Below are 13,103 nucleotides of genomic sequence, written 5' to 3'. Positions count from 1 at the left end.
TTTTTATTTACGGAAATCTATGACTTAAATACTATAGGATGTGAACGAGACTTGTAATAAATATATATGGAACATAGCATTTAATGAGAAAATTATATGTATTTTTTGTTTCATTATTCTATTTAATTGTTATCAATCATAACAATACAATGGTTTACATACATAATATCCAGCTACTTCAGATACATTGTGGATTTGATAATTTGAGAGGATGTGTTAATGTATGTTTGTTACTTTGTTACAAAGAAACTCTTGAATTGATTATAATATAATATAACTTAACAGTAATGAGAAGTAACACATAAGGACATGTAATATATTTTCTTGAAATTTATAAATTGTCCAAATTTAACTATAAGTGGACACATGATCCTCGTGTGCGTGGGCGGAACCTCGGACCAGCATATGAATAACTGGCTCGTATTCAATGAGAAAAGATTATCAGATATAAGGTTATTAAAATTGCACTAATATTATAAACACGAAATTACACAATATGTACTGATGACTGAAGATATGTATTACTATTGTAGGGATAGATAGAGTTATACTGAAGAGATGTATCAGTATATAGAGTTGTAGTACTATTGTATGTATCGGAACAGTTAGGTAACTTGCATAGAAAAAAAATAACAATAATATCAAAATTATCAAGGGACAGATCTAGATATAGATCTGATATTTCAAGTCAATATAGCAGTCACAGTAACGCAAGAGTATAAACGATACATATTTTTTTGAATATATTTAATATATATAAGAACATATTTACTCAATGCACTACTAACATGACTATAAGAAAGAAAAGAAATAAGAAATAAAATATTTAATAATATAAGAAGCGGTTACATTCAAAATACACAAGTGAAGCTCATCTTCTTATCGCAATATTATCTTAGGTCTAACACAAGTATTTATATCATTTTTAAAGTAAATTTAATACAAATATGTTATATATGACTTAATTTTTTTCACGCCGGAGTGTCAATTTCTTTAATGTGTTCACACCTTAGCAATACGACTGCACGTCACGTAATGTTATATTTAGGATGTAGAAAGTTTGAGTTCAAATACGGAACCATAACATTTAAATTGTCCTATAAAAAAAAGGAAACAAGGCTGAATAGCGGTACGCAAAAAATAATAATAGAAACTCCTTTATTGAATAAAAACAAATATAAAAAAAAAGCACCGTATAATAAATATTGGAATGATGACGATTATGGTCGTTAGAATAGATTTAACAGGAGGCAACAGTGATCCTTTTTTATTAAATCATAGTTATATATAATGATGCAACTATACGTTTATATTATAATATTTTTAAAATAAAACTTTAATTTAAATTACGATAGTATTGGTTTATTATACGAGTATTATGTATCAAAAACTACAAAACATGTGATAAGGGTAAATAGAGGGTGATAAATAGAGGGTTATAGATAATCTAACGGCATTAAGGTAATGTATATATTATGTGTATGTGTATCTGTGTGTGTTTGTGTATTATAATATAACTATCTATAATCGTGTATATAATGTAAAGGATAAAGTGTTAAGAAACTTACGGCATATCGGAACTGAGCGTTGTACTCCCTGTTGTTCGCTTTAATTCTCCGTTCATTCTCTGTAACAAAGAACAGTCCGAGCTTGAGAGTCGTTACTACATGTAACTGTAATGACAGTTTAAATTCACTCGCAACGAAACTATAAAACACATTTTATTCCCATTACGTCGTGTTGCACACGATTTGCTTTGTGTAATGGATATTAGAAGATGATGCTCGACGGCAACAATAAATAGGATATAGAGAAGAATACAGCTGAAAACATAACAATTTTATATAGATCATCATTTACTAGTGACCTTTTAAACTGAAATAATTTCTGAAGCTTTTTAAAATGAATTGAATTTTTTTCTTTTTTTCATATATATAATATACCTATGTTATGTATCCCAGTCAAAATATCCTCTTAATACTCTCGTTTGTTACTATCAATGAAATGTTAAGCGAATGATAAGGACATTTCGGAATGAGATTTTTTTTAAAAATTCGTTATAATGTTGTTACAATATAAATGCATTAGCTGTTTGATCGTACGGTATTGTAAATTCAAGTTACACGGCTTCCCAACTCGACTTGTGCGAGTCACATCATACCATTGTTCTCGTGTCATACTTAATGTGCGAATAATGACTGTTACACGATATAATTGGTAACTATTGATCTCGCTTACATAATGTAGTAACTATTATATTCCACGGAATTGATTTTATAGTTATCGAAAACGAACCAATTATTTATTTTATAATATAAACAATTAAATAATTTAAATTATTTATTTATTGGCTAACTGTCAATTTCATAAAATGGATGACATTTCGCTTCTTCACAATATTTCACAATATTTGTGAATCAATATGGAATAGAATATTAAAAATAAAGATTTTAAATTTGAACGAAAAAATACGTAATCTGTAGGTATATCTGAATCTAAAAATAAGTCTGAATCTAGAAATTATTGAGAAACAAATTTTAGTAAAAGTGAAAGTAACTGCAACCAGCTTTTTTAAGCTTTTCGTTGTATAAAATTAAGCGAAATTAATTTTCTATACCGGCAAGTGATACCTTAAATATAGATCTGAGCTATTTTGATTTTTGATCCTTTGTGAAGTCCATTCGGACGAAAAAACAGACAAAATACTACGTATATTAAAATCAATTATGCTTCGTAAATTCGTCTTGAATGACATCACTTTAGTTTAGTTATAAAATGACCATTAAATTAATCATAAGATAACTAGAAATAAGAACTCATAGCATTAATTAATACTGTACACACTATACTATACAGATATGAACACTGACTTGTTACCAAGTTTCATTTAAGGTAATTACAATGATTTAATGAAGTATATATATACATTTAACGTATCTATTATATAACAAAACTTATATTATATTTTTTTTTAATTGAAGAAATCAGAAACTACATTAACACTACTTTGGCTTCGGGTTGGAAATATCGTAATGAATAATAACAAATACTATATGAACTATTTGCTTTATTCTGAAAATTTGATAGGCTCATAGATATATATTTGATTTATAATTATCAAAACGTCATATATAGTTGACAAATGCATTGTAACATTGTATACGTCAGCAGTCTTTGCACGGATGAAGGCCATTTTAAAAATATGTAACCAAAGTGGGATTCCCCCATGTTTGCATCGCTATACAAAATACGGAGATTGATAAGTCTTTTATTCCTAAATCATTGCATCTGTTAGTGTTACAGTATTTGTATGTTGTGACGATATTAACTAATGATAAGCATAGAGATAGTTATAAAAAAAATAAAAGTACATATATATTAGATCTGTGTATGATATTTAAAAAAGAAAGATAAATCAAACTCTATTCAATGTAATCAACACTGACAAAGGACTTATTTTATTCTGACTAAGTATTATATGAGACAAACCACGAAAGATATAATAAAAAAAAATGTACAAAAGTATTGAAAATACGATTCATTAATACGCCATACATTTATTAGTAAACGTTATAACATTAAAAATATATATTTTCTTAATGAAGTATGTAATTGTTTTAATTCAGTGATTTTTTAAAATTTACAAATATAAAGAAGCATTCAGACAAGTCCTTCCTGTTTAGATAAACGAAATTTATTAATTATACATGAGAAAAACATAATATAAATTTATTGCACGTAAAGATAAAATCGTAACGTAAATATATTAAAAAAATCTCAAAATTTGTAAGCAATTATAAAACCAAAAATTCGATTCAAAATTTCTATAAGGATATTATTTGTAAAAGTAAATTATATGACAGTGGTATTATATATTCTACCAGGCCAAGAGATGCAAGACAGAAAAAAAAAATAGATATGAGATTTGACTTGATTTGAGGTCAAGAATGTACGGAATATTATAAGACCACGGTATTAAAGATGAATAAAATATTAGAAGAAGATATAATCCACAGCGAATAATTAGTAAGTCGATAACATAAATAAAAATTGTCTGTGATATATGATAGTGAAAGTTTTTAAACTGGGCAAGTATTAATTTATTTGTTAAAATAAACAATGTTAAATTTAAAGCGATTTAGGAAGGAATAAGTAATTATAATCTTAAATTATTTTCAGTACTTTGTTGTTGTAGATAATTAAATATAAATGAATTATAATAAATTTTTAATTAACTGAATTATATCAAATTAATTTGTAAAACGGAAGTTTTGAAAATGGAAAAATGAAAATAATCAACGTGATCACGGTTGTTGCAAAGTAACTTAAAATTTCCAGAGTATGTAGCTTTTAAAATAATAAAATATTCGTAGTAATCCGAAAAATATTAGTTTTATTTAAGTCTCATAATATTTTTTCCACGTTACATAAAAAAGTCCCTTTACATTTTAATATACGTATGGACAATACGGAGGTCTTTGACCTTTATGAGCTAGGACGTGAGTTTCTAAAAGCCACCCCGTTTCTTATTACCACTCGACTATAATAGAGCTGCTATCGTAAGGAAGCGTACCAAAAACTGACATGAGAATCCAGCCATACAGCTATATGATAGCGATCCTATAAAATATTAAGGATAACGGGGAAAGATCTTGTTTTTATTTTGTAACCACATACCGTTAAAATATATATGTATATATATATGGTGTTTATAAATTATAAACTTACACATAACCAATGAAAATCAGTCGCATATGTGAAAGGCGAGCTACATAAATGTTCATTAATAATTAGGTTATGAGGCCATATAAAGTATCTTATCTAGCAGCGCACTCAGCAGTCCAAGATTATCGTGACTTACTTACTTACAGAACAATATAATCCTAGACAGGAAAAGTGATCCTAAACTAGATGGGTATTACAAATGAGCTCTTCATGGCATAATATACTTAGGGAATAAAAAAATTTAATCTTTGCTCAAATCATACTGAAGCTTTACAACACCTAATCCTATTTAAATAACTTTGATTAAGGTGTTGTAATTGTGTTGAAGTTCATGTCAGAATCACATGCGTACATACAATAAAAATCTTTTACTGTGTGATACCTTCAACTCACTACGTGTAACTTTGTATAACAAACGATACTTTCAATGTAAACAAAGAACAAATAATTAGTTGGACGGAAAAATCTTACACAAGTATTTTCTCGGTGTAAAGTAATAAATAATATTAATTGCCACGGCACGATCAACGGACGGAAGACGACCCTGATTGGATAACGTCCGACTTTGAAATTTAAATTGTATTTGCGCGAACAGAATTAGAAATGTTGTTCAAAATAAGCTGCACGAGATTATTTAGCTAGTGATAAAACTCTCGTTTATAATGTATGATAAATTATATATTAATATAATCAAAACGTGCCCACGCTCTCAGCATCGAGATGAAGAGAATCTCGAGCAAAGACTCACTTAGTTACCGACACACTAACTCTAAAGGATACTTAAGAATAAATTAAACGGCTGTCAGTTATAATAACAATGAATAAAATATATTTTACATACAAATAATATAATGTGACACTAATTTTTCAATTGCTCAAAGGAAACGACTGTATCCGTGATTCACGCCAACCGTCACTTAATGTGTTACATATATCAAATATTTGCCAAGATAAGAAAAATCCAGTATGAATAAAGGCGAAACTGATACGTCATAAGATTTGTATACGATCACCGTATTTCATTGTAAAGTGGAGATTACAAATTAAACATACAAGATATATGTATTATACCAAGAGGCATATAGAGCTTTATAGTAAAAAATTGTTACTATATATATATATAATAATAATATAGTACTAAAGCATACATTTTTTTAACGTACAATCAGCCGTTTCATGGCCAACTTAATGTTTTGCCTGTTTTATAGGATTTAAATTAAAGAATAACAATAAAACCCAGTTTATAACCCATAATGCGAACATCGTTTGCAATTGATAACCGATTTAACTGCACTATATACAACTAGATTTTTAAACACTACACACACACAAACGTAACGTTTCTAAACGTATCATAAAAGTATGATTAAAACTATCTTTCAGAACGTTATAAAGATTCTGAGATTTCCGGATTACATGAAGCTATTGTCGTATTAAAATTTAATGGAATCGTTAGGCTCAGTGCATTTTATTTCACATTTAAAAATTTCCATTAATTTTTATTTCTTTTACTTTAACCAGCACACACTTGGCAATAAAACAGTAGGGGTCGGTTTTAAATGAATACTGCGATTGTTGAATACGTGCCCCTGCAGGGTTAACCTAAGTTCGCATCGCTAAACTGCAGATACGGAGCTTCGACAGTTTTTCATTCATAAATCGTAGATTTTAGTTTGACCGTTTGTTATTCAATGGGAAACGCGGTACGCTTCGTATTTAGTGCGACGATCCGAACTTGTGCTAAGCATACTGTTCTGGCGCCGTCGTCTCGGGGACTCCGATCGATTCCAGCAGTCTATACTGGTGTATATTATAATTTCCGATTTCTAACAAACATTTCCACATAGATTACGCACTCGACTAATTGCATCGAACGCTTTGTTTGATATAATCAATACAGCTTCATATAGGAACCATTACAGTTATTAGATTAGCAATGGCACTGCGTGAAGTATTGCGTCATGTACAACTAAGCTATGTAACCCTTCGTAAATTTACCACTTGCCTCATTCATATTAAATTCACATCAAACTATTATTGGAAATATAATAATGTTATGATTACATTATAATAATATACGACGAGACTTAAAAATGCAACAGTAATGTTTACAAAATCAGCACGCAATTCAATTAGAACGTAATATTTTGTATCCTATATAAATCAATGTTTCTATAATATTATTTTTTTAAACAATAATATGCATCGGTGTGCATTCGATATAAACAGTTTTAAATATAGCTTAAGACTTTGGCACACAAACTCAACTCAACTATAAATTCTTGCTTATTCATTCATTAAATGTCTGCGTGATAGAGTAAAAAGCGAAATCACTTTAATATTCAAAGAACAAAGTTGATTGTGTGAAAACATAGGTGGGACTGTCCCAGTTACCTTTACATTATGAAAATTAATATTAAAATCATAAAGACTATACAATAAAATTTAGAATTATATAAATTTATTTACTTTATTGAACGTCTCAATAAAACATTTATAATCTGTCCTAAGGTCATCTGTAATGGCGTTTAAATGTCGTAGATAATTTAATAAATACATTGAAATTCACGCATTTCACAATAATAAATATTCCGTCTATCGGGACGAATACTTATTCATTACACTTGCAGCTGCCACTAGTGTGAGTCCTTGAAAATTTTGTGTAAAGAACATGACAACGTTATATATTGAAGAAAAAAATATATATTTTATTTCGCTTACATTGTAAATAGAAATTTTGGGCTGACTCAGTTATTCGCCCACGACGTCGGAACTGTTTACATAGAGTAACACGAAAAGAATATCACAAAATATAAACATAGTGCTATGAGTCATAATGTTTTTATATTTTTTTCATTAATCAAATAGAAACTCCTTGTTCATTCACTTGTGAACTGATTTATAATGAAAATTTGTTTTAAGACCATTACATTACATTAAAACTTATTCGTGATCACAAAAAATGTTATTAATATAATTTTTTAACTAGAATTTAAAGTATGCTTTGCTGACTTTAAAGTTTAATTCCTACAAAATTTATGTATATAGTTAACAAATAACACGTAACAAACAGGCGAACATTCACAAACTTATATGCGACGTAAGAAACATCGTTTGATTTTAATAAATTTTAAGCCACATGTGTCATAAAAAAAGTCACTGTATGTAACAAAATTTCACTTGTTCCTACTTTAATATTTATAAAATTTATGGATATTCTTTTACATTAAATGTATGAAATGTTATTATCTTTAAATAACATAACATTTTTAGGACATTTAACTGGCTGTTAAGACATAATCACATAGTTCGTTAATACAGTCTGCTCATAAAGCAACATAGTAATAAATAATATTTATACTATCGTATTTTTTAAAGTACTAAGGGTTCTTTGGTAATACATGTATTATTTAAAAATTCCACATTTCCGAGTTTTCAATTAAGCGCAAAAAAAATTCATAGTGTTTTTAAATGCTTTCTTATCAGTAACATTTTTAAAGGAAAGTATTTGCATTTGAATTGATTACGATTTTTATAATTAAATGAAAAAAATTAACGAATATTCAGAAGAGTATATCCTCATCTGAGATTTCCTTAAGGTCCGCGCGGTAGATAAATCATATATACAAAAATCTTAATTCATATCTAATATCTGGATTTAAATTACAGATACGAATAAATGTTACAGGTATACATATATGTAAACTTTACTAATTCACCATATAAACGTTTACAAGCTATAAATTAATCTGTGTTTATTCCTTTACGATTTAATGAAAAAAGATAAAACTATCTTTACGACTCTAAACGAGTGATCCTTAGCTATTCAATTCGGTACACAGAGTAAATTGAATAAATTTATAATCTGTACCTTGTAAAGTGATAACAGTTTGAAAAGATACATGTCATAAGAGTTAACTGAATCAATATCTTCATGTACAATATAAAATACATTTGTACATCACGATTCGCAACTGTTCCATATAATATGACAATGTTGCAGAACGCAATCTCCCACGGGTAAAAAGCAAAAACGCCGAGTCAAACACATTTTGTAATGGGTACGACGTATATTATATAACATACACGCACATAGTAACGGCCATCGTAATTGTGTGCGTGTAACGGTCAGAATCACGCAAATAGATATATATCAAATGTACCCATGGACTATACGAACTACAACCTTAATGCGACAAAACAATGGCATGGTGAGTACACCGTACAATTAGAGCTCGTTCTAAATTTTTGGCATTGTGAATTCGATATTTGTAATTCTTTACTCTTTTTTGTTATTCAGGCTAAAACAAAGTGTTATGTTATTCGGTAAAGGTTTATTTTTAATTCAGCTCCACACCAAAATCGGACGATCTTACCAAAACAAATTTAAATGTTCTGAAAACGCAATTCATTAAATTAAAAATAAAACGTTGTCTCCGATCGCGTCTAACGATGCTCTTCCGAAGACACAGCGAACTTAAACGATCGATCTTTGCATCTGTCTGTTTTACGATGATATATTTCAGTAAAGATCAAAAGAAGAGAAAAATATTGACAGATAATCAATAAAAAGCGAACACGCGGGGTCATACGCGAAGTGCTAAAGCGCCGTCGCCCCGGACGTTGACCGTGCGGGGGCGCGGCGCCTCCGACCTTGGTCATTGTGCAATTTTTCAGGATATCATTTGAATTAAGCTTTCAACACGAATCAAGACTTACTCCAAACCTTGAGATCGTAACCTAAAAACGCGCCATGATTCATACAATATATTTAGGTACGCACGTTATAAAAAGTATCTTCGACGTGACATAATGTGTACGTATTGTAAACATAGGAGGGAACGGAGAATCTAATAGATACCATACATTATCTATGTGTGTAAAGTATAATATTACGGACCGCAGGCAACGAAGGTACGGAAACGATGGTTGTGCCTGTTGCGGCGGCGCGGCGCGGCGGGCTGGTCTCGTCGCACCAGCTTGCCGAACAGCTCGAGGAGGGAGAGACGCAGGGGTCGCGGAGGCAGACGGAGCTCGCCCTCCGCGCCCAGCACCTCCAGCTCCACGGCCTCCGAGCGCGCGCACATCCGCGCCGCTACCGCCGCGCCATGCCGCGCTCCTCGCCCGTCCACCCCGAGATGTGAACACGCAGCACGCGAACGAACGCGCGCTCCCTCTTAACGCGGCCGCGCGGCCGACACTCCACTCCGGCACTCACTAGCGCCATGCCAGCGGCGCGCGCATCTCTACGGTGTTGCCTTACACATGCCAGTGTTAACAGCACACAGAAATATGTCCTTCCACACTTGGATTTTATATTAACTATGGTAAAATTTACAAAATGATATAATATCAAAGAAATGTATAATAAAAAAAATAAATAAATGTAAAACATGACGTTCGAACAGGCGTGTTATCAAAGCAAAAACATAGGTGTGTAAGACAATTTACTAAGGCGTTTTATATAATATATTGACATTGAATGTTGTAAGCCTTTCGTCGTTTTAGTTAAATATAATGCCATAAAGTATACCTGTAACACGGGATTATATCACCTACGTATGTTTTACCTAGCACTTGTAATAAAGTTATCATCATTGAAATCATGCAAATATAATAATGATTAACCGTAACTTATCGTTAATTCAAATCCTTTGTCTCGATAAAGTCATAAAAATTAATAAACATTACTATTTATTATATAAGGATCAAATTTTTTTTATATAAACAAAGTATTACAATTATTAAAATCGTAGTCTTTTAATTATCAAAATCATAGTTTTAGCGGTAGGGGTACATTTCATGAATACTTTGGCATCAAATAAACAAGCCGTAATATCACTTATCAAGTCACTGAAAATGTGATAGGCATTAAGTCTAGTGATGCACCGAATAGCAATATCCGTGTCCGCATTCATTCAAAGTAGAGATCTTTTCTTCTTATTAATTCTCTATAATTAATATATTTATTCGACAAATCATAAATAAATGCTATAACGCCTGCATACACGGATACATTCAGCGCGATCCGTCACATCACTTATCAAAACTATCGCAGCTTAATCCTATAATAATAACTATGGTACTCCTTTCACAATTTCCTTAGCCTTCAGACGTGATCCCCGTCCGTTGGACCTTCGAGGTAGTATGTTATTATACACGTATGTAACTCACCTTGGCCATGTGTTCTCGCCGAGGACTTTCCCATGTCGGCCGCACCATCGACACACATAAACCCTCACACACACAAAAAAAAAAGAAACACTAACACTTCGCACCTTATATTATAATAGGTCGGTGTAAAACTGGCGTACAAAAGTTACACTTTAATAATTAACTAAGGCCACTTGGTTAAGATAGGTCTCGTCTGGTGTCGCTGATGTTGGTGTCTAGGCGGTGTAACGTGCGGTGGACCGCGCGGTGTGACAGTCATCCTGCGATCTAACTTTGCACTTTATTCTGTAACAACAAAACCGATATACATATTATTATTTAATTACAAAGTTATATACTGACGTGTCTTTATCTACATCTATTTATAAGTATCTATGAATACTTTAAGTGTTCTTTACGATCGCTGACAGGTAATGTCGTCATAAGTGGTGTTTAATAAAGATGATATATTCATTAGAAATAAATTGCATTTAAATTACTAAAATATTACTTCACTTATATTCCCTTACAAATTAATTGGTTCACTTATTACTTAATTACACGACGATACGATCCACCAATCTGATAAGTAAAACTTTAATACAGTTCAAAGAGAAAATCTTTATAGATTAATTGAGCATTGCAATTTTAAATCTATGGTCAAACCAATCAGAATACGTAGTAAAATAATTTTAAGAGATATTACATGTCATAGATATGTAGATAATTATAGATAGATAGGTAAGAGAATATTTAATATTTTTTTTATGTTTTGTTTCTTTCACTATAAGATTTTCTTTTACAATAACAAAAAAATAAAACAAAAATAACAAAAAAAATAATAATAAAAGAATCGAACAACAGTTCACAAACTTAATCATACTATATTAAATATTTCTAGCTCTGTAATTGTTATTATTATACAACATATGTATACGTGCATGTATATACATATACATTTATTATACATACGTTATGACAGTTAAATAATTCAATGTGTATTTTGTAGGTATTGTTCATACCATCGAATAAAATGATATTTGTAACCGATTTTATTGTAGATGATTCTATCTTGGAACTCCGAACATAAACCTACACGTATAATATGAGCATTATAAATATGTTTGACTGATACATGTATGTCCGCTAATGAATATTTATTAAACTCAATTGATGTAATCGACATGCGTTATTAGACCCGCTGTCGTGTTCTTTGAGAGCTCTTCACGAAATTAAAACGCAATCGAAGCGGAGAATATTTCTCAAATAATAAACACAATTTTTTTAAATTATCGCTTTAAACTGAGGCATATTGTTGTCTAACTTGCGTCAGACTTCAGGCGTACTTGCCATATTATAACTATGATACTAATGATATATATTTTTAACATTAACTATTTTATATAGCGACTTATTTGTGTTCGATTTCTTTAATTGTCTCTTTTTAAATATTGTATATGTCTTAAACTTAAACATTATTGTTAATGTTATAAATTAATATATTATTACCTTAATTGTAATGTCAATTTACTTCATCTTAATGTCACTGATAATGAAATACGCTATTGATTACGCAATTATTTGTATATTAATTCCTATTTACTTCATCGAAAGATCAAAAACACTACATTTATTATTTCATTTTAACTTAAACTCATAGTTTAAATTGATAAAATTATGATATAAAACATTTTAGTCAAAACAAACTACAAAAGTGTAAGCCCCTCGCATGTCCGGACTTTGAATAGCATGCTTGATGCATAAATAATACACTCATTTCACATAATGTCTTTACCTTTTGGCCTTTAATATGAAATAATATCAATTACGTGTATGTTTATGTTTTCAACCTCGAAATTATCTCGATGTTGTTTCACTTGTATGTATAACACTCTACAAATACACAGTTCTCTGTGAAAGTTCATAGACGTGAACGAAACCTTACTTACGTCGCGTCGGGAGTATTTTCCTGAATTCAAATAATTCCAAGCATTTAAATAACCATCTATATAGGAATCAAAGAGCGATTCATTCATTACGTAGTAAACTTGAAAATCGCAAATCAAAGTATTTAGTGCTAATCAAGGATGTTCAGTATTCCGCAATGACATCACACACCAAGGTCGTGACCCCGAAGTCTTAATATACAGCCGTTTTCTTTATAGTGACGTTTTACGATAAGTTTAAGTATTAAAAGGATTTACCGACTGCGAATTGACAAAAAC

At 30.4% G+C, this 13,103-nt stretch overlaps 1 protein-coding gene across 4 annotated transcripts in view; it reads right to left on the bottom strand.

The window, feature by feature from the left end:
- The window catches only part of LOC116768260 (phospholipid-transporting ATPase ID), a 43,125-nt gene that overhangs the window by 18,908 nt on the left and 11,114 nt on the right, over positions 1–13,103 (bottom strand). Inside the window, exons 3-4 of one of the 4 annotated variants that reach the window (XM_061523442.1) lie at positions 10,900–11,184; positions 1,569–1,627 (exon numbers count right to left, since the gene is read on the bottom strand). In XM_061523442.1, the coding sequence (XP_061379426.1) occupies positions 1,569–1,627; positions 10,900–10,957 (117 nt within the window). In that variant the 5' untranslated portion in view covers positions 10,958–11,184. Of the gene's footprint in view, positions 1–1,568; positions 1,628–9,625; positions 9,956–10,899; positions 11,185–13,103 lie in introns of those variants that run through there. The other 3 variants (XM_061523439.1, XM_061523441.1, XM_061523443.1) reach the window with 3 other exon arrangements.

This window comes from Danaus plexippus, chromosome 19 (genome assembly GCF_018135715.1).
Source record: "Danaus plexippus chromosome 19, MEX_DaPlex, whole genome shotgun sequence".
In the NCBI taxonomy this organism is placed as follows: Eukaryota; Metazoa; Arthropoda; class Insecta; order Lepidoptera; family Nymphalidae; genus Danaus; species Danaus plexippus.
The sequence above is the reverse complement of the archived record's forward strand: the minus strand, read 5'-3'. Positions and strand labels throughout refer to the sequence as shown.